General features: G+C 40.4%; 1 protein-coding gene across 8 annotated transcripts in view; it reads right to left on the reverse strand.

The window, feature by feature from the left end:
- Positions 1-23,558, reverse strand: part of SLC22A4 (solute carrier family 22 member 4) — a 58,090-nt gene that overhangs the window by 6,289 nt on the left and 28,243 nt on the right. For 3 of the 8 annotated variants that reach the window (XM_082455353.1, XM_082455351.1, XM_082455358.1), the window contains 6 exons: positions 23,130-23,256; positions 19,483-19,577; positions 16,912-17,126; positions 15,821-16,003; positions 13,561-13,696; positions 8,970-10,937 (listed from right to left, as the gene is read on the reverse strand). In XM_082455353.1, the coding sequence (XP_082311479.1) occupies positions 10,844-10,937; positions 13,561-13,696; positions 15,821-16,003; positions 16,912-17,126; positions 19,483-19,577; positions 23,130-23,256 (850 nt within the window). In that variant the 3' untranslated portion in view covers positions 8,970-10,843. The other 5 variants (XM_082455354.1, XM_082455352.1, XM_082455355.1 and 2 more) reach the window with 5 other exon arrangements.

The following is a 23,558-nucleotide window of genomic DNA, read 5'->3' on the forward strand; positions in this document are numbered from 1 at the left end:
GAAACAAGATTTCTGTTCTCACGGAGTTCACATTTTAGTTGTGGGATGGTGCTACTGACAATAAACTTGTGAAAATAAATAAGAATTTCAAATAGTGGTTAAGTGACAAGTAGAGATAAAAGAGCATGATGGTGTAAAGAGTGACAGTCAGTGGGTGGCTACTTTAGACTGATTGGTGAGTGAATATTTTTCTGAGAAGGTGATATCTAAGTTGAGACACAAGGGTGAGAAGGAAACTATCATGTGAGGAATTGGGAAGACAGTGTTCCAAGCAGAGGAGCAGCAAGTGCAAAGACTGTGAAGTGAGGGCATGCGCTTGGGGTGTTGGAGCAACAGAGGGAAGACCAGCGTGACTGGAACATAGTGATCAAAGTGAGTAGTGGTGGGACTTAAGGTCAGAGATGCTGGCAAGAGGCCAGATCATCTAGTGCCTTGTAGACAGTGGCAAGGAGTTTGAATTTCATACTTGGTGCAATGAGAAACCATCAGAGTATTTTTAAGCAGAGAAAGGATAAGGTGTGATTTCTATCATAAAAAGAGTACTCTGCCTGCTATATAGAGAGTTGACTGTAGAGGACAAGCATGAAAACAGGTCAACTGGTTAGGAAGCTATTGCAGCATCCCAGGCAAGAGCATTGGATGGCCTGAAGTAGAGTGGTATCTGTGGAAGAGATACATGGATGAATTCAGAATACATTTTGCAAGCAAAAGGTAACATGACTTATTACTGGATATGGGCATGAGAGAAGAAATTAAGGATGACTCCTGGATTTTTGGTGCCAGTTGGTGCCAGTTTTTGCAACTTGGTGCCAGTTTTTGGAATGAGGAAATTGGGTGGGATAGGGGGTTTAGGAAATTAAGAGTTTTGCTTTATTTTTTTTTTTTTGCTTTATTTTTTTATTTGCTTTATTTTTTTTTTTTGCTTTATTTTTTATCGTGGTAAAATACACATAACATAAAATTTATCATCCTAACTCTTTTTAAGTGTATGGTTCAGTGGCATTAAGTACATTCACATTGTTTTACAAACATCACCATTATCCATTTCTAGAACTCTTTTCATCTTGCAAAACTGAAACTCTGTGTTCATTAAACAATAACTGCCCACTCCCCACTCCCCCCAGCCCCTATCAACCACCCTTGTACTTTCTGTCTCTATGAATTTGACCATTCTATGTACCTCATATAAATGGAATCATACAGTATTTGTCCTTTTGTGACTGCTTATTTCAGTAAGCATAATGTCCTCAAGGTTCATCTGTGCTGTGGCATATGAAAGAATTTTCTTCCTTTTTAAGGCTGAATAATATTCCACTGTATGTATGAGTAATATTCCCAGTTTGTTTTTCCATTCATCTGTCAATGGACACTTGGGTTGCTTCCATCTTTTGGCTATTGTGAATAATGTGAACATAGGTGTATAAATATCTCTTCAAGTCCATGCTTTCAAGTCTTTGAGTATATACACAGAAATGGAATTTCTGAATTATATGGTAATTCTATTTTTAATTTTGGGGGGAACTGCCATGCTGTTTTCCATAGGGACTGCACCATTTTACATTTCCACCAACAGTGCACAAAGGTCCCAATTTTTCCACATCCTCCCTGACACTTGTTATTTTCTCTTTTTTTTATAGTAGCTATCCTAATAAGGTGTGAGGCGATATCTCATTGTGATTTTGATTTGTATTTCCCTGATGATTAGTGCTGTTGAGCACTATTTCGTGTGCTTATCAGTCATTTGTATATTTTCTTTGAAGAAATGTCTGTTCAAGTCCTTTGCCCATTTTAATTGGGTTTTTCATTTTTTTGTTGCTGTGTTGTAGGAGTTCTTTTTATGTTCTGGATATTAACCCCTTATAAGATATATGGTTTCCCTTAAACAAGACGAAAAGACAACCCTCAGAATGGGAGAAAATATTTGCAAACGAAGCTACTGACCAAGGGTTAATCTCCAAAGTATACAAACAGCTCATGCAGCTCAATATCAAAAAAACAAACAACCCAATCCAAAAATGGGCAGAAGACCTAAATAGACATTTCTCCAAAGAAGATATACAGATTGCCAACAAACATATGAAAAGATGCTCAACATCACTAACCATTAGAGAAATGCAAATCAAAACTACAATGAGGTATCACCTTACACTGGTCAGAATAGCCATCATCAAAAAATTTACAAACAATAAATGCTGGAGAGGGTGTGGAGAAAAAGGAACCCTGTTGCACTGTTGGTGGGAATGTAAATTGTTACAGCCACTATGGAGAACGGTATGGAGGTTCCTTAAAAAACTAAAAATACAACTACCACATGACCCAGAAATCCCACTACTGGGCATATACCCCAAGAAAACCATAATTCAAAAAGAGGGACTTCCCTGGTGGCGCAGTGGTTGGGAGTCCGCCTGCCAGTGCAGGGGACACGGGTTCAGGCCCTGGTCCGGGAGGATCCCACATGCCGCGGAAGAACTAGGCCCATGTGCCACAACTACTGAGCCTACGCTCTAGAGCCCGTGAGCCACAACTACTGAGCCTGAGTGCCGCAACTGCTGAGGCCCGTGCGCCTGGAGCCCGTGCTGTGCAATAAGAGAAGCCACCCAATGAGAAGCCCGGAAACTGCAGCGAAGAGTAGCCCCCGCTCGCCGCAACTAGAGAGAGGCCCATGTGCAGCAACGAAGACCCAAGGCAGCCAAAACTAAAAATAAATAAATTAATTAAAAAAACAAAAAAAAGAGTCATGTACCACAATGTTCATTGCAGCACTATTTACAATAGGCAGGACATGGAAGCAACCTAAGTGTTCATCGACAGATGAATGGATAAAGAAGATATGGCACATATATACAACGGAATATTACTCAGCCATAAAAAGAAACGAAATTGAGTTTTTGTAGTGAGGTGGATGGACCTAGAGTCTGTCATAGAGTGAATTAAGTCAGAAAGAGAAAAACAAATACCATATGCTAACACATATATGGAATCTGAAAAAAAAAGGTTCTGACGAACCTAGGGGCAGGACAGGAATAAAGACGCAGATGTAGAGAGTGGACTTGAGGACTCAGGGTAAGCTGAGATGAAGTGAGAGAGTGGCATTGACATATATACACTACCAAATGTAAAACAGATAGCTAGTGGGAAGCAGCCGCATAGCCCAGGGAGATCAGCCAGGTGCTTTGTGACCACCTAGAGGGGTGGGATAGGGAGAGTGAGAGGGAGATGCAAGAGGGAGGGGATATGGGGATATATGTATATGTATAGCTGATAACACTTTGTTATACAGCAGCAACTAACACAAGAATGTAAAGCAATTATACTCCAATAAAGATATTAAAAAATATAAATATATATGGTTTCCAAATATTTTATCCCATTCCACGGGTTGCCTTTTTTTTACTCTGTTGATCAGATCCTTTTATGTACAGAAGTTTTAAGTTCTTATGTAGTTCAGTTTTATCTATTTTTTTGTTGTTGTTGCCTGTGCAAACGAGTTTTATTTTAAATATAAAAATAAACTGATATTTAAATATATTAATATTTTAAACCTAAATTTAAATATAAGTTTGGAGGCAGTTGGACATATGAGTCTGAAGATCATAGCAGAGGTCAGAATGAGATATAAATTAGAGAGTTATCCACATATAGATGGTATTTGTAGCCACTGGTCTGGATGAGATCAACCAAGAGAGAAGATGCATAGGAACACATAGGTCTCCTTATGGGATACAGTCATACTGGAGTAAGATTCCATAGGAAAATATCAGAAGGTTTTGACTGAGTTAAATTTGGATAATATAAGTTATCGAATACCTTAATCTTCTGAGCTAGATGCCAGGTTAGAAATTAGAAATTCCTGGGAAAGTATCACCCTCTCTGCTATTGTATTATTACAATAATAATACTAACAATAGCCCAAGACATCATTTAGTCCTCACAACAGCTGTATAAGATATTCTTATTGTCCTCACTTTACAGATGAGGAAACCGAAGTAAGTAATTTACCCAGTGATTATACTAAGTATGTGGCAGGGCCAAATTAAAATTCTGGTTGGTCTGCCTCAAGCCTACACTATTAATTATTAATCTCATTGTTCTGAAAAATGAAATCTAGCCCTCGGCCCTTACCAACTGACTACATTCAGTCTCCTTAGGTTTCATATCACCATGGTCACGTCTTTGTTGGTGGTGAATGGCCCAAGAAAGATGGTACTGATCCTACCACATTAGGTAGGCTGATCTGCAGTTTCTTCTTTTGAACACTCTGGATCTTAACACTGTGCCAGGTTCTCATACACCAAAAAAAGGGAAAGAAGGTTGATGGACATGGCATACTAGAATCAACAGAAGTTGTCATGTTTTGGGGACTTCCCTGGTGGCGCAGTGGTTGAGAATCTGCCTGCCAATGCAGGGGACACGGGTTCGAGCCCTGGTCTGGGAAGATCCCACATGCCGCGGAGCGACTGGGCCCGTGAGCCACAATTACTGAGCCTGCGCGTCTGAAGCCTGTGCTCCGCAACAAGAGAGGCCGCGATAGTGAGAGGCCCGCGCACCACGATGAAGAGTGGCCCCACTTGCCGCAACTGGAGAAAGCCCTCACACAGAAACAAAGACCCAGCACAGCCATAAATAAATAAATAAAATATTTAAAAAAATACTTTAAAAAAAAAAAAAAGAATCCGCCTACCAGTGAAGGGGACACAGGTTCGATCCCTGGTCTGGGAAGATCCCACGTGCCGCAGAGCAACTAAGCCCGTGCGCCACAACTACTGAGCCCGCGTGCTGCAACTACTAAAGTGCACACGCCTAGAGCCAGTGCTCTGCAACAAGAGAAGCCACCGCAATGAGAAGCTCGTGCACTGCAACGAAGAGTAGCCCCCGCTTGCCACAGAGAGTGAAGAGAAAGCCCACACACAGCAACGAAGACCCAACGCAGCCAAAAAAAAAAGAAGTTGTCATGTTTTTATTCCCTTTCATCTTCAATCTAGATATTACAGTCCTTTGCTTCACTCTCAGTTCCTCCATTGTCTTGTCATTCTGCTCACCTGTACTGCAAATCCCCAAATCCAACCGTTTGTGCATTTCACTCCTGTCCTGCAACACTAGAGAAGATCACACAACCATGTGAATTGTTGTCTCTACAAATTTACCTTTTCAGTCACAGCTGGACTTTCACCCCACTTGTCACTCTCCCAACCCACATGTTCCTCCAATCCATCAATGATCCTCCTTCCCTTCTATCTTAATTCAGGAGCAGATTGAGAGTGAAAAGTAAAATGGTTTGACTTATCTTGGGCTTAGATTTTGCAAGATTAGTAAACAAAAGGACTAGGGTAGTGGTGTGAGTGAATCCAGGGGATCGTGAGGTATAAACTGGAAGGGAAAGGAAAGGATGTCAAGGTCACAGCTAAAGGGTTGTGAGGAAAATAAAAGGTTCTGGAATGAAGTGGAGTTGTTGTGACTGATGATGGGGGCCCAGGGTGTGTCCTTGACAGGGAGGGATTATAGAACTGGTAAAGGTCAAGTACTATGAGGATGTGGTGTAGGATTACTCATCACCCTGAGCACAAAAGTCATCAATACCTCAGGTCAGGTTCCAGAGAACTCACAGAATGTGGATAAACAACTGGCAGATTGTTGGTAACAGCAACCAGAAGGGCACAGCATAAACCTCAAAGGAGACATTTTATATGTGGGAAAGTGAAGGAGTTATGGTGGGGAACAAAGAAAATCCTGAGACCTTACCTGGCTCTGAAGTTCATAGGAAGTGGAAAAGAAAGAGCCTCCCTTTGAGAGACAGGACCACGAGGAAGTGGAGTGCTCGGGGGAAGCTGGATCTCTGTCAAGGCGAGGACATGGAGAGAGCAACCAGGGATATTCTTGATGGAGGAAAGCTGTCGGTTCGCAATGGAGTGGGGGTTTCAGAGGACACAGTAGCAGGGAAGTAAACAGTGGGAGGGTGAGACAGTGGGCTATGCAGGGACAGGGAGCACAGAGGGGAGTCAGAATGAAAGTATTTGACAGAAGGGATTAAATTTGCAGTGTTGGAGAGATGGTTTCCAGGTTCTCAAAATCAGGTTTCAGATGTTTCTGTGCCAACGCAGAGGCACTGGCTGATGACAGTTCAAATCCTCATAATTTTTTACGACCCATTCAGCAGTCTGTTAAATATAACCTCGTGGTAAGGTAATTCACCTCAGCAGAGCAAGTTTGACTTGGTCTAAATAAGGGTAGAGGTAACTGCTGTTCAAGCAGAGTGAGAGGAGAGAGAAAAATGCCCAGGTCTGGATGGGAGAAAATAACTTTGACCTGGCTTTCAGCTCCACAGAGCTCAGCTCCAGGTCGGGGCACTGAGCTAGTTGCTGAGGCCACAAAGGAAGGAGTTTATAACCTGGCTAGACTGAGCCCATGGAGAGCTCCGATTTTACATTCTTCATGTTCTTCATCTTTGCTTCCCAGGACTTTGCACTTTATAATCACATAGAAGTTTAAAAAGAAAAACTTTTATTGAGTTGACACTCAATAAAATAAAAATAAAAAATAAAAATATTTAATATTTTAACTTCTATATGATTATAAAAATAATATATGTTATTTGTGAAACAATTATAAAGTATGGAAAACTACAGAAAAGAAACTAAAATAGAAGTCATCTATAATCCCCCATCCAAACATACCTACTATTAATACCTTGAGATATTTCCTTCTAGTTTTTTTTTTTCATGCCTTTTAAACATAGTTTATTCATGCATGCATTCATTATTTGGTCAATACTATTGTATACTTTTTAAAATACTTGCATTATATCACAAGTATTGTGTTATTAAAAATAATTCTTAAACACTGTTTTTAAAGGCTGAATAATATTCTTTCATAAAAACACACCATTATTTATTTAACTATTTCCATACTAGCTTTTAAAATTGTGATAAAAAAATTAAATTTTACCATCTTACCAATTTTTTAAAAATTTATTTGGTTGCACTGGGTCTTAGTTATGGCAGGCGGGCTCCTTAGTTGCAGCTCACAGCCTCCTTAGTTGCAGGTTGCCTGTTCCTTAGTTGTGGCATACGAACTCTTAGTTGCAGCATGCATGTGGGATCTAGTTGCCTGACCAGGGATGGAACCCAGGCCCCCTGCGTTGGGAGTTCAGAGTCTTAACCACTACACCACCAGGGAAGTCCCCATCTTACCAATTTTTAAATGTACAGTCCCATAGTATTAAATATATTTACATTGTTGTGTACAGATCTCTAGAACTTTTTCATCTTGCAAAACCAAAATGCACTAAGCACTAACTCCTCCTCCCTTTTCCCCTCTCCCCCCACCCTTGGTAACCATCTTCTAATTTCTGTTTCTATGATTTTGACTGTTTTAGATACTTCCTATTAGTGGAATCATAAAAATTTGTCCTTTTGTGACTGGCTTATTTCACTTAGCATAATGTCCTTGAGGTTCCTCCTTTTTTAAGGCTTCATAACATTCCATTGTATGTATAAACCACACTTTATTTGTCCACTCATCTGTAGATGGACATTTGGGCTACTTCCAGCTCTTTGCTATTGTGAATAATGCTGTAATGAATGTGGGTGTGCAAATAGCTCTTTGAAATCCTGCTTTGAATTATTTTGGATATATACCCAGAAGTGGGATTGATGGATCATATGATAATTCTATTTTTTAATTTTTTGAGGAACCTCTGTACTGTTTTCCATAATGGCTGTACCATCTTACATTTTCACGAAAGGTGCACAAGGATTCCAATTTCTCCACATCCTTACCAATATGTGTTTTCTGTTCTTTTGATAGCAGCCACCCTAATGGGCATGAGATGGTACCTCATTGTGGTTTTGATTTGCATTTCTTTAATGATTAGTGATGATGAGCCTCACATATGCATGCTGGCCATTTTTATATCTTCTTTGGAGAATTGCCTATTCAATTCCTTTGCCCATTTTAAAATCAGGTTATTTGGTTTTTGTTGTTGAGTTGTAGAAGTTCTTTTTGTATTCTGGATATTAACCCTTTATCACATACATGATTTGCAAATATTTTCTCTCATTCCATAGGTTGCTTTTTGTTTTGGTGTTTCCTTTGACACTCAAAAGTTTTTAAGTTTGATGTAGTCCTATTTGTCTGTTTTCGCTTTTGTCACCAGTGCTTTGGTGTCATAGCCAAGAAATTATTGCCAAATTCAATGTCTGGAAGCTTTTCTTCTCAGAGTTTTATAGTTTTAGGTCTTACGCTTAGGTCTGTTTTGAGTTAATTTTTGTATATGGTATAAGGTATGGGCCCAATTTCATTCTTTTGCACATGAATATCCAGTTTTTAAAAAAAAATTTGTTGAAGAGACTGTCCTTTCTCCATTGTGTAGTCTTGGAATGCTTGTTGAAAATCACTTGGCCATATATGCAAGGGTTTATTTCTGGGCTCTCTATTCTGCTCCATTAGTTCATATATCTGACTTTATGCCAGTACCACACTGTCTTGATTACTGTTGTAGTATTACTTTAAAAAAAAAAAATTTATTTATTTTTAAATTTTTGGCTGCGTTGGGTCTTCGTTGTTGCACGCGGGCTTTTCTCTAGTTGTGGCAAGCTGGGGCTACTCTTCGTTGCGGTGTGCAGGCTTCTCATTGTGGTGGCTTCTCTTGTTGCAGAGCACAGGCTCTAGGCACGCGGGCTTCAGTAGCTGTGGCACGTGGGCTTCAGTAGTTGTGGCTCATGGCCTCTAGAGCGCAGGCTCCGTCCGTAGTTGTGGCACATGGGCTTAGTTGCTCCGTGGCATGTGGTATCTTCCTGGACCAGGGATCGAACCCGTGTCCCCTGCTTTGGCAGGTGGGTTCTTAACCACTGCGCCACCAGGGAAGTCCACATCCTTACTTTTTATATTTAGAAAAAGCTTTAAGAGCATTTTATACTTCGGTGTTTAAAAATTCAAGTGTCTATGTTTCAAACATAACGTTTTCACCACGCTAGTGTTACAAAATGTTTTAATTAAAATGAATATCCTCAAATGCCTGTTACATGCAAGAAAGCACTACAGTAAGCAGCACTGCAAGGAATAAAAAGATAAGCAAAGTGAGGTCCCTGGCCTCCCAGAGGCTTACAGACATGTTGTGTGTCAGTGGGGACAACTAGACAAGAGCCCAACTGAGTGAAGGTAACAAGTACCAGAAGAGCACAGAGGAGTGAACAGTCACTGCTGGTGGGAAGGAAGTTCAAGGAGCGCTTCCTGAAAGGCAGTAGGGCCTGCTCTTTGCAGGACAGGCAGCTACTGTCTGGCAGGGTAGATGGAACGGTGATCTAGAGGCTGCATCAATGGGGAAGTAAAGGTGCTGGGTGGATGAAGCTGTGCACCTGAGTCCCCAGTGACAAAGCATAAACTATTCTAAGATATTCTACTGGATTTTAAAGTAACAATCAAAAGGTGGGATCAATGTGTCAGTAGGATATAAAATATATGTTAGAAATATGGCAATATAAAGAACAATTCTGAGTTAATCAGAAAAGTTCCAGATAAAGATCTTAAAGAAATAAGGATTGTTTACCAAGATGTTACATCAAAGGTTCCTCTGAAAAATATTTAGATAGTGAATATTTACATTTGGGGATAATTAATTTTAGGAGATGATGCCACCAAGCAGCATATTAAAAACTAGTGGCTGCCTATTCTACAGGTGCACCATTGCACTGATATGTTAAAGGGTCAGTAGCTTGTCACGTGCTGCTCCAAGAGGAGCCGCCCTTGGCAAAAGCATGCTGCCCAGGTCTCCAGGACGAACTTCTTGCTATGTTATCATGTCAGCATGCCTAAAATGTGGTGAGACACAGAGCTGACACTCATCTTCTGAGTTTATGCTAATACATTATCCCATTAGTGGCTTTTACCTTTTACCTTGCTCATTCCTGGAACCAGATGCACCCCTGGTTGAAGAGGATACAACTGCATACCAGATTTAGGAAGGGATGTATTAAGGGAAAGAACTGTTTTAAAATGCTCTCCAGATTCTTGGCTTGGACAGCCTTCTTCCTGGGTGCTGACCCCTCTTGGCTATGGGGCACACAAACCACCTCTACCAATCTAACTAGTTTGCAGTTTTCCTGATTCTCTATTTACCAAAAAAAGGTCTCTTAAGCCAGTCTTAGTGAACAGAAAGCTTAGTCAAGTGTTCACAGAGAGCACAACAAATGTGGACCATTCAGTAGGCTGTGAGCCATAGCTGCTGAAATTGTAGCTAGGATCTGCCTTGGTTCCCTTCTTAAAGGCTGACAGGCCATCTGAGCCAGGCTACCTGATCTCTTGCTGCATTTCACTTGTAAAATGCTATTAATATCTGCCATCAATTCCTCTCAAAGGAGTATATAAAATTTCCTGGACAGGAATACTCCTTATAATCATTTGGCTACAGCAGTGTATGAGTTCACTTCAAAAACTACTGTAATTTTGAACGTGCTGGTTTACTCACTCACACACACACACCCAAGCCTGATAGTTGTGTTAATTCAATGACTTTTAAAAAAATTTGGGTAGTATTTGTATTTGGAAATGCGTGTTAATCTTTATATGGATTTACCAGTCCTTGACCAACACGTTTTGTAAAAATCCTACAAACCCATTTCATCGAATTAATTAGTACGGAGGACTTTCTGGAAATGGTTTGTTTTTTAAAATAAGGAGCTTATCTGTAAGCATGGTCCAGAGTTTGCCATATGACAAGCATTTCTTAATAGCAAGGTCCATTTTAGTGTTAATCTTCATAGTCAGTCCATTTCATCAGGAAAGGCTTTAGTGTCTTCATAGTCTTACGGATCTGTTTTTCAGTTCACCAAATAGGGTGGGAATTTTATCAGAATGAAGTTATTAGAACTTTGGGATTTTCTTCTTTCTCCATTGACTCTTTTGTTTTTTTCCTATATCTGAACCTGAAAATAAGATAAGTGCTAAAGAAAATTAAATATTTAAGACTCCCCTCCTCAAAATGCCAAACTGACGCTGAAAAACATTTCTCCAGTCAATGAACAGGTAATTATTTTAACTCTAATAAGAACCTCATGAGTCTAGAGCTAGTATTCTCTGATTTTATAGTTTTCTTGAGGAAAGAATAGAGTGGTAAGCATGAAGTTCTTGGTAAGTTAAAGTTGATATTGAAGTAGTTTTATCATTAGAAGAAACAACTTATAAAAAATGGGCATCTTTCGCTATACATGTTCAGTTTGGGATCAGAATCCACTCACATATAGACTTTTATTATGGTTACACACTAAAAACACTTTATCTTATATAACATCACAAAAGCCATATGAACTATTTCCATATAACAGATGGGAATACTAAGGTTTAGTGAAAAGTAAGCAAATTTCCCAAGTTTATGCAGTAGATTTGGGATTTGAGGCCAGGCAGTTTCACTCTAGAATCTAAACTTCTCCTACCATACCAATAGTCTTTTAAATATTTGCCAATCTATGATGTCATAGAAGGATGTTTGATTTTTGTCCCTGGTTCCTGACATAGAGCTTCTAAATCCCTTGTAATTTTCTGAGTGACAAGGGTAATAGTGTCTTGCCTCTTATTCTAATGAGGTGACTCGGTGGGTCCCTAGATAGCTTCACGATGGAGGCTGGTTGCTAGAAGGACCAAGCCTTGACTAGAAGCCTATCCTCCAGCCTCCAGGGAGGGGAGAGGGGCTGAGGTCAAATCAATATTGATCATGCCTATGTGATGAAACTTCCATAAAATCCCCTAAATACCGGGGTTCAGAGAGCTTCTGAATTGGCCAACACATCCATGGGCCGGGATGGCGATGCTCCCCAACTCCACAGGAACGGAGACTCCTGTGCTCTGGACCCTTCTGGACCTCACCCTGTGTACATCTTCCCCTGGCTGTTCATTTGTGTTGTTTATAACAAACCAGTAATCGTAAGTAAAATGTTTTCCTGAGTTCTGTGAGTCATTCTAGCAAATTCCTGAATGTGAAGAGGAGGGTTGTGGAAATACCTGACTTTGTAGCCAAGCTGGACATGTTGGAGCTCAGGGCAGGCTGCCCCAAAATTTGCCACAATGGCATATTGATTATTTTGAATTGAAGTTGCTTGTGAAGCAGCTGATGCAAAAGGAAACTCTGGCCTCCTCTGTGCCCCTGAAAGCAGGGAATAAATCCCTCATGTGAAAGGTGCAATCCCTGCATATGGAGGTAGAAGGACACCCTTATTACCAAAGACAGGGAATTCCAAGGCTGGGCCAAGAAATCTCTATAAACAAACCTTGTTACTTCTTTACTAATTTACTACACAAGCCCAAACTTTGCTTAAATTCCTTACTAATTAAGCACTCAAACCTAAGTTTCTTTGTCCTGTCAATTCCTCTCAAATTTATTGTTTCTTTGTCTAAAAAGTGTAAAAGCTGCCTGCTTTGGCCAGTTCTTAGGTCCTATTTCTGAGAGATCTCTGTGTAATGAATTAAAATTTGTTTATTTTTCTCCTGTTGACTGGTGTCAATTTTATGATTAGTTTAGCCACAAGACCTTAAAGGGGTAAAAGGGTAAATTTCCCCCTCCCCAATAGCCAGAAATGTGGATAACCTTGGGGAACCATTACTTGTGGCTGGCATCTGAAGAGAAGGCTGTCTTGTGGGAGTGAGCCTTTAACCTGTAGAGTCTGATGCTAGCCCTGGGTAATTAGAGTCATAACTGGATGAAATTATAGGACACCTGTTTGGTGTCAGAATTGGTTGATATCAGGAGGAAAACCCTTGCACAATCTCATAGGCCAAAAAATGACACTGACATTTTTTATGCTTTAATTAATGTGGACAAGTATTTCTTTTTTATGTATATATTTTCCACTGAAATTTCCTTCTCTATAAACTGTTTGTTCATGACCTTTGCCAGTTTTCTTTCTGAGTTGTTTGTCTTTTTCCCATTGATCTCTAAGAGTTTCTTGCATCTTAAATTTATTAACTCTATGTCTATATTGTGTGTTGCAAATATTTTCCCCCTGGTTTGTTGACCTTTGTTCTAATTTATGGTTTCGTTTTTGCTGTACCAACAATTTCTAAAATTACATAATCAGATATATCAATCTTCTCCTTTATGGCTCTTTGCTTTTCATAATATGCTCAGAAAGGCCTTCTCTAAGGTTATAAAAATATTTATGTTTTCTTCTGGTACATTTATCACTTTATATTTTTAGGTCTCAATTTTTAGTCTTTCTGGAATTTATCCTGATGCATTTTGAAGTAGGATTTAAGCTTTTTATTTAGCCAAAATGGCTAGTTGAATGTTCTAACACCTTTTACTGAATAATCTAAATTTTCCCCACTGATTTTGAATTGCTACTTGTTATCACACACTGAATTCTCATATTTTCTTCAGTTTAATTATGAACTCTATTCCATTCCAGTGATTTCTTTTCTTCTACCACCATCATACTGTTTTAATTACCATTGCTTAATAATATGCTTTATTATCTGATAGAGCTACTTTCCACTTATTATACTTTCTTTTCAGAATTTTCCTATTTATTCTTTCTGAGGAATTTTGATATCATTTTTTAAAGTTCCACTTACCCTTTCACTTTCTGCATCTGCTCTAAGGTCTCTGGTAGAGTCATTCCAAAACTTTCAGGGAAGAAAAGAGTGATGATTCCAATCAGGACGGTCAGGCTGCCCATGAGGATGTAGGGCAGAACTCTGTTGTAAGCACCTGTAAGGCACAGGACATAAGAACATCAATTAGATACAGGGTTTCTCCAGATGCTCTTGAGAATCATTTTGTAAAGGTGGCGAACAGTATTTGAGAGCAGTTTTAAACCTGAATATTTACAGAAGAAAAAAGTGTGCAAAATACCACAGTTTCTGTTTGGCAGATGTCATTGCCTCCGAATTTCCATAATCATTCACCTACTCAATTTTGCATTATCATAAGGTCTATCATGTCAACTGGCATTCTCTAAGCTACTACTTAATCATGTGTGATAAATGTTCCTTTGATAGAAATTTTTGCCTACCAAAGTTCTCCTCTTAAGGTAGAGGTCATTGGAGATGGGGGGGTGGGAGGACACCAAGGGGAAAGAGGCTGACCAGGATGTTGCAGGGACAGCTACTGGCTGTTATGACTGATATGACCTTTGCTTTTGCCCAAACCAGTAGGCTGCTGTGGAAAGCTTGGTCCACAGAGCTGTGAGACTCTTAAAAGAACCTAAGTAATATATTCAATCCAATTTAAATCAATAAATGTCAGGCACTGTGGTTTCTTTTTGCAGCATTTATATGTCTTGGTTTTACACGTAATTGGAAGAACCACTCCACCTCTTCTTTATGTGGTGTTACTCAGACAGGGGAATAATAGATCCTCATCTTGCTTCCCTTCTGCATACAGAGATTACAGAGGGATAACACACCCAAGAATTTTATTTGACAAAAAAATATCAATCTTGAAGCTTCTCTGAGGCCTCTGTGTCACCAACAGGAGCCACTCTGTGGAATACAAAGTTCTTTCTCAGACTCCTCCATTTCTTATGTACCAATGGTCCACCATTAGACCATATGAGCATGGTTTGAAAGTATAGGGAAGAACAAAGGGGAAACGACACCATTCTATATAATAATGTACTTTCTCAGGTGTTCAGGGCAGCTGTGTGGAAAATATCTCTCTTTCTCTGTAAGGATTTAGAGTATACCTTTTCTGAGAATTCACATATGTCTTTGGGGATGTGTATGTGTGTGTGTTTGAACCAGTAGGTAACCAATACATGACTAGGAAGAATAAGGAGCTGTGTCTACATCTCTCACCAGTAGAGTTCTTGATGAGGTTTAGGCTTGGAGTGCCAGATCCTAGATCCACTGAACATCCCACTAAAGCCCCTCTGTGGTGTTTTTCCAGATTGATAAATTCGATCATATAAAAGCTAAAATTGCCAGCAATGCAAATAAAGTCATTAAGTCAAAATGGAAATAATAAACTAGGAAGAATATTTATAAAATATATACAAAGGGCTAATTTTTCAATTACAAAGAGCTCCCAAAATCAAATATCTAAAGTTGATATGAACCATTAGAAAGATGGGAAAAGACATGAACAGATCTCTTAAAAATAAATAGAATTTCAATAAATATATGAAAAAATGCTCAACCTCATTCATAATTGAAGAAAAGGAAATGAAAGCAACAATGATATCCGTTTTTCACATAACAGACTATCAGTGATTAAAAAATTGGATGATCCCCATTGTTGGTAAGGATATGGAGAAACAGGCACTCTCATATACTGATAGTTGGATTGTAAACTGGTATAGTATTTAGAGGTCAGTTTGGCGATATCTATGAAATTTTTAAATTGCTCCAGCAATCCATTGATCCAAATATACAAAGGCTGTGGGAGGCGTAGAGGAATGTTCACTGCAGTGTTACGTATAGTAACAAAAACTTGGAAATGGCCTAAATGTTCATCCATGAACCTGGTTAAATAAATTATGTGCATACATACATTGGAAGTCTATGTACTAACTAAAAGAGCTATATATACGGATATGGCAAAATATTCTGATACAATGTTAAGTTTAAAAAAAGTTGTGAAACAATATTTATGATATCATTTTGTGTGTTTAAAAAATATATATATATATATGTTGTGCAAAATGAAATGTCTGAAGGGCTACTCACCAAACTGTTAATAGTAGTTCCTCTGAGGGCTGTGATTTGGGGAACTAAGAGAGTAGAGGTGAACTTGTACTTTTTCCAGTACTTTCTATGCTGTTTGCATTTTTCATAATGAAAACCTATTACTTTTATATTTAAAAAATGAATAGACTGATAAGAAGCATCTCACCAAGGTAAACAAAGTAGGGAGCAATGATGCTACCCACTCTGGAGGCCATGGATGTGACCCCCACAGCCATGTTCCTGACCAGGGTTGGGTAGAGCTCTGCAGTGAAGACGTACAGCATGGAGAAGGCAGAGGTGATCCCGAATTTTCCTAACATGGCCAGACCAATGGACAAGAAGTTGTAATCTGGAAAAGAGACCCAGTGTAAACAGAGGTGTTTTAGAAGTGATACTTTCTTAAACAGTTGCTTGTATTGTCCTTTTTGCTTGTATAGGAATGTTTTATAATATAAAGATATTCCCCAAATTATACAGTCTCTTCAAAGCCTTACTAATTGGACATGGACAAAGATGGAGCGTGAACGGTTGCTTTGAGCTTCGCTCTTCTGGTATTCTAGATCATTTATGCATTCTGTGACCTTGTCCACCTTTATTTATTACAACAGTTTCATAGTCAGTTGTTAGCATGTTAATACAGTTAAGTTTAATCTTTGAAGAGAAGGACCAATGATTTTTATCCTGTTTATTATTATAAAGATATATATATTTCTATGCATAGTACTATATATCAAAAATCTGTTGACTTAACATTTTAACAACATGAGAAAGTTAGACATAAGGGGAAAAGAGAAGCATATATCTTTTCATGTGCTCTCTAACTACCTAAAGATTACAGACCATAAAAATCACTGAATTTATACTGGAACTGGCATGTACTACCAACTCTAACACTTGAATATACACATCAGAGAGAAGGTTTGAAAATACCAACAAAGTACTAAGAAATTGGGAATCGGGATTATGACTCAGAGAAAGAGGTTTGAGGGTTTAGGTGAATGTTTCTGTGAAGGGGATGACTGGGAGCATTACTCTTCCTTTTCAGGTGGTGATTTCTGATTCTCTAAGGTTAACTCTTCTATTTGAAGGGAGTAATTTTGAACATGGGAAATCACAGAGTTAGTTATCACTTGTATAACTGACTTAAGAATGACTTATGATGTAAAGGCTACATAAATAGGGAACAGGGACTAATAATTAGCCCGGTCAAGGTGTGGATCTTTTCTGGTAAGCTGTTAATATTGGATAACTTCTTACCTGCAGGTACCAACTGAATTAAGAGAAGCACACCTCCTCCCAAGAACAGTACTCCAGCTATGACATAACGCCTGGGTAGGGTTCGAAGTAGCAGCCAGGCTGTAATGTAAGCTGGAACTTCAATCAAGGCAGAGAAGAAACAGTTCAGGTAGGCATCTCCATGTAAATTAGGAGTGTTGAGAGACAGAGCAAAGTAACCTACTGAGGTTAGCATCCTGAAAGACAAAAGAAAAAAGACAAAAATGACAAAAGGATGGCTTGAGTCTCTTTACAATTTCATGATGGTCAGGAAATTGTCTAGATGTTGCTGTCTTACAAATAGCCACATATGGCTATTTAAAAGTAAATAAATTAGGGACTTCCCTGGTGCCCCAGTGGTTAAGACCGTGTGCTCTCAATGCAGGGGGCCCAAGTTCGATCCCTGGTCAGGGAACTAGATCCCGAATGCTGCAACTAAGAGCCCTCATGCCGCAACTAAGAGCCCACATGCCGCAACTAAAGATCCCGCACACGGCAACAAAAGATCCCACAAAGATCCCAACAAAGATCCCACGTGCTGCAACTAAGACCCAGCGTGGCCAAAAAAAAAGTAAATAAATTAAAATTAAATAAAATTTAAAATTTCGTCCCTCAGTTTGTCACTAGCCACACTTCAATTGTTTAGTGGCCACATGCAGCTAGTGGCTACCATAAGGGACAAAAAAGATATAAAACATTTTCATCATTGCAGAAAGTTCTATTGGACAGCACTAGTCTAGATATACCAATATTCAAGAATACCTATCCTAATCTAGTTAATTTCAAGTTTCAATAGGAGAGTTTGTATATTCTCATTCCTTCAGAGCTATTATTTGAAGAAAGAATGTCAGTCACATCAGTGAACATAAAATCCATATTTCATTCTTCCCTCCAAAGAATAAGAAGGAGGAGACGAAGGCGAAGGGGAGGGGGAGGAAGAGGAGGAGAAGAAGAAATATAGGTAATACTGTGGGATCCACTTATAGTAAATGCCAATTGATTTAGTAAAACTCACTTTAGTAGGGAAAAAAGTGAAAAAAAAAGTTCTCTGTTTGTCCAGTGGTTCGGACTTGGAGCTCCCACCACAGGAGCTTCGGCCTGACCCCTGAGTCGTGAACCAAGATCCCACAAGCTGCGTGGGGTGGCCAAAAAAAAAAAAAAAAAGGAGAACAATAACAAAGTAGAAAATAAAATTAGACTAGGAAACTGACAGATATGTTAGAAAAAATATAAAAATAAAAATATAGATGAAACAACAACTGGAAGGTAAAACAGAACCATGATATTAAAAAAGAGATGGAGAAAAAAAAAAGGTGGAAAAGGCCTTGGCTGTGGAGGGCGGGGCCTAAGCAGGAACAAGGTTTGGGCAGTGGGCAGGGCCTATGCTTAGGACCCACAGGGCTGGAAAAGGCCCTGGGGGGCAGTGGGGGTGGGGCTTAGGCTCAACAGAGCAGAAGGGGCTCAGGCGTGCCCATTGCCTCTGGTCTCAGAGGGTGGGGGAACCCACCAGCAGGCTTCCTGGGCTTGAGTGGGTGGGGCAAATACCCTCTGCTCCTCTCTTGCTCCTCCCATCCTGGAGGGCCCCTCCCACCTGCCTCTCCTGTTCTCTTCCAGCCTCCCTCCTACACCCCCGGAACCAACCCGGCCTGGAGGGGACCTCTGAGAGTGTAGGACCTGGCCCGAGAGCCGGGCAGACTTCCCCGGCCGATTCGGCAGGGGAAACGCTGGGTGTGCTCCCCCCTGATCCAAGCCCCCGAGGGTCCCTCCAGGCGTGGGAACCCCTCCCCAACTCTGAGCCACCCCTCAGGGGCGCCAGTCCTGTCCGGCCTCCACTTCTCCCCCCCCCACCTCAGTCCTCCCATGTCCTACCGGTTCGCTTGGGGGTTCTTCCCAGCTCCTTGGGCATTGGGGTCCCCCACCAGCATCCGGCAGACGCCCTAGTTGTGAGGAGACGCGAACTCCGCGTCTTTCCACACCACCATCTTCTACCTGTTCTGATTACCATCATTTTTTGTGCTGCCATCATGGGGTAGGCATGTTCTTTTTGTCTTCTTCCTAATTTCTTGGCAGATACATTATTAAATCTTGCCTACAAAGTCAGTTCATTATTTCTAGACCTTAAAATCACTCGGTAGATTGCTATGAGCAAGTATAAAAAGCTTGTCAAAACTCCAGTGCAGGCAGTGAGGATTCAGGGTATTCTAACTTCACTGATTAATTGTCCGTATAGCTTCTGGAAGCAGGAGCTGAATTAGCGTCTCAGCTTCAGGCATCAGGGACATCATTAGTTTTAATCCCAGTAACTCTAGGAGGAGCAGGGAACCATTTCCCTGTGGGTCACAGTATTGCAGAGCTAAATATTGTTCCCCGTGACATTTTTTTTCAGTATCCAGTTCCATGAATTAAATTGAAGCCTTTCCAAATAACTTAGAATTCTTAAATTTTAATTTTGCCTCAGGAAGACCCAGGCCTTGACCTTGTCCCTTGAATTAAAGAAAATCAGTTGTATATTTACATTCTGTATGTCGCATTTCCAGATCTCTTATTACTTACCATAGCAGCAAGGACATAATTGTTATTATGCCAATATTCCGAGTCTTGAACAGGTCCAGAATGAAAACTTTCTGCTGCTTCAGGGGGGTTAGCTCCTGTTGTTAAAGTAATGCACACAACCATGAGATTAAGAGGTGGTGAGGAAGTATCTTTGGCTGTGACAGTATATTCTTATGCATGTAAGTCTCACGTCACTTTGAACATGCTCAGAAGTCTGGAATTTGCAGGGAATAAGGGCATCTAAATATATGATGCTTATTATAACATTTAAAAATGTTTGTGGCCCATTTTAGACAAAAGCCTTTAAAATATATAACATTAGGGGCTTCCCTGGTGGCGCAGTGGTTGAGAGTCTGCCTGCCAGTGCAGGGGACATGAGTTCGAGCCCTGGTCTGGGAAGATCCCACATGCTGCGGAGCAACTAGGCCCGTGAGCCACAGCTACTGAGCCTGCGCATCTGGAGCTTGTGCTGTGCCACAAGAGAGGCCACGACAGTGAGAGGCCCGCGCACTGCGACGAAGAGTGGCCTCCGCTCGCCGCAACTAGAGAAAGCCCTTGCATAGAAAACGAAGACCCGACACAGCCATAAAATAAAATAAATAAATAAATTTAAAATATATAACATTGGCTTCACTGTCTCTTTATATAAAGCCTGACTGCTAACATAGCCTTGCCTTGACTCGTGGGCATCATTATGGGTGACCTTAATCACACTGAGCCTTAGGGCCTGTTGAGTGGGTAGCGCCATATAGCCCCAAACTGCCTTGAGGTCCATATCTGCTTTTAATACTTTTCCTGTTGTCTCAGTGTCAGAACACACATGAGTTAACTAGGGGACCTTGGGCAAGTTACTATTTATCCTCTATGAGCCTCAGTTTAACTCTCTGTAAAATGGGTATAATAATCAAGAGTTGAGAAGATTAAATGAGATCATATATATAAATCTTAGCATAGTACTTGAAGCATGGTAGATGCCCCATACATTTTAACTATTACTATAATTACTGCACCATTGAGGAAAAGGTGTAAGCTGTCAGTGGTTGGTGACAATTTCATACCACTGTTGATGGGCTTCCTTCCTCTACTTTTAATTTACTGAAGTTAACTTGCCATGTGTTAGGAATCTAGATAATCAAGCTTATTAGAACTGAAACTATCAATGCACTATTTACAATAGCCAAGACACGGAAACAACTCAAGTGCCCATCAACAGATGACTGGCTCAAGATGATATGGTATATATGTACAATGGAATATTAGTCATAAGAAAGAATGAAATATTGCCATATGCAGCAACATGGATGGATCTAGAGAATATTACACTTAGTGAAATAAGTCAAACAGAGAAAGACAAATATTATATGATATAACTTATATGTGGAATCAAAAAAATAATACAAATGAATCTACGTACAAAACAGAAATAGACTCACAGACATAGAAAGCAAACTTATGATTACCAACGGCAAAAGGAAGGAGGATGGGAGGGATAAATTAGGAGTATGGGATTAACAGATACAAACTACTATACATAAAATAGGTAAGCAACAAGGATTTACTATATAGCATAGGGAACTATAGTCAATAACTTTTAATAACCTATAGTGGAAAATAATCTGAAAAAAATATATATGTATATATATATAACTGAATCACTTTCCTGTACACCTGAAACTAACACAATATTGTAAATCAACTATGCTTCAGTTTTAAAAAAAGAATTGAAACTAAAAAGTTACAAGGCTCTGAGGTGGAGCCTTTTATCTCCTCAGGATAAAGTACAATGACTCTGTGGCCCTATGATGTGTGTTCAGTAAGAGGCTGAGGAAGGAGTTTTTACTACAAAGGAAGGAAGAGTGCCAGATCTGCCCTTGTAGCAGGTGCTTCCCAAATATTAGCATCCTTCTTTCTGAAAACAGACACCTCCTCATTCAGCTCACAGCCATGTTACCTTTTTGCTTCTGCACTACGTGGAGTGTACGACTCTAGAACATGCCCCTGGCAGTATAACCCTGTTATCCCAACAAAGAAAGCCCCTGCATAAACTACTGGGAACTAGCAGTCCTCCTGGAAGTTTCTGGGAGTGGTACCAGGCACAGACAGGACCTGTGGATCAGGCATCCAGTTATATTGACCAAGGCTGGGAATGGAATTCTTGGTCTGAAGAGCAAAGGATTAAGACATATTTGTCCTGGCAGCCCTCTGAGAGCTTGGGCTCATGGCCACTGTAATTAATCCTCCAGCCATCACCAGGGTATCTGTTTCTGTCAGAGGTCGCAAAGGCCAGGAATGGAGGAAGCCCTCAGGGTGGAGCACTGGCGTGCTCGCCACCCTCCAAAGTCCTGGGGTGGCCAGGAGCCCAGATGTGAGCGTGGAGCAAGCATAAAGACTAAGAAGCATATAGTCTTCTTGAGGTGTCCTGAGCAGTTCCTGACCCTCTGGCCAGGAGTGCCATTGTCCCATCCTCTCCATCCATCTAAGTGTCCTCCCTGGTTTGGACCTGCCTCTTCAGCCCTGAGTCACTCTACTCTCTTTCTCTGCTGGCTCACAGTGTCCACTCCTTGGGGACTTCCTCCTTCACGTCATCACTTACCTTCCATCTAATTCTCTTAACACTCTTGGTTACATTCTATGCTCCGTATGTGTCTAATTTTTCTTGTTTTCTCTAGGAGCTGGCACGAGGCATGGCCAAGGACACTGTGAGTCCTCACTGACTGTCAGGAAGCGAATCTGCTTCCACTGAATATCTGCTTTTCCTCGTGGCCTCCTGCCTGCAGGGGTGAATCCTCCAGCCGGTGCTCTCAGGCCTTAAGGTTCTAGACAAAACATAGCAAGACTAAAGACATGTACAGCTTCCCCAGCAGACTTTGGTAAGATTCAGAGTACAGTGGGGAGCCCATGGGTGGAATACCCCTCAAACACATTTTTCCCTCTTAATCTGGACATTCAAAAATCACCAGTATGTAGCTGCATCAATGGTGTGGAGCAAGACCAATAAAAAGTTGGAGATGAACTTGCAAAAGGGAAGGGAACTAATATTTAATCAACACTTGCTATATGCTAAGCAGTTTACATATATTATTGCACTTAATTGGTCCACAGCACTTTGAGGAGGGCTCAGAACTTCATCATCATTGTGTCTCTAAGGCCTTGAACAGTGCCTGGTACATAATAGGCACTCAAAACCTATTGAATCAAATTAAATTCCATAATCAAGAATGCATAACTGGGGCTTCCCTGGTGGTGCAGTGGTTAAGAATCGCCTGCCAATGCAGGGGACATGGGTTCAAGCCCTGGTCCGGGAAGATCCCACATGCCACGGAGCAACTAAGCCTATGCGCCACAACTACTGAGCCTGCGCTCTAGAGCCCACAAGCCACAACTACTGAGCCCACGTGCCACAACTACTGAAGCCCGTGCGCCTAGAGCCCGTGCTCTGCAACAAGAGAAGCCACCGCAATGAGAAGCCCACGAACTACAACGAAGAGTAGCCCCCGCTCGCTGCAACTAGAGAAAGCCCATGCGCAGCAACGAAGACCCAACGCAGCCATAAATAAATAAATAAATAAATTTAAAAAAATAAAAAAGACTTTGAAAAAAAAAGAATGCATAACTGATCTCAGGAGGAAACATTTGCAAATCCTTACCTCCACAGGATCAAAAACCACCACTGGGGCAGCTACATTGTTCATTTTTGCAGCTTTTTGGATGATATCTTCAGCTTCTCTAAATCTTCTCTGGGATATCAGCCACCGGGGAGATTCAGGAATAAACCTAAAATTCATTTGAATGTTTTATAATTTTTCACAGCAGCAAGGTTGATGCTATCAACTGTAAGTTGCCCCCGAATAATTTTTATTTTGTAAAATTCTAGTTTGTCTTTTTAAAGAACATCAAGAGGGAGGCCTCATAAGATTTCCATTATTTGTAGGAATAAATAAAAGCACCTTCAAGTTTCAAAGTTATGATCAAATCATAAGACAGATCATTAGTTGTACTTGAAGCCAGAGCCACACTATAAGGGGTAACATTAACTGGGTATGTTTAAGCCAGGGCACCTGGAGAACACCAGCCAT

The sequence above is a fragment of the Balaenoptera physalus genome (assembly GCF_965194825.1).
Source record: "Balaenoptera physalus genome assembly, chromosome: 3".
NCBI classification, from domain to species: Eukaryota; Metazoa; Chordata; class Mammalia; order Artiodactyla; family Balaenopteridae; genus Balaenoptera; species Balaenoptera physalus.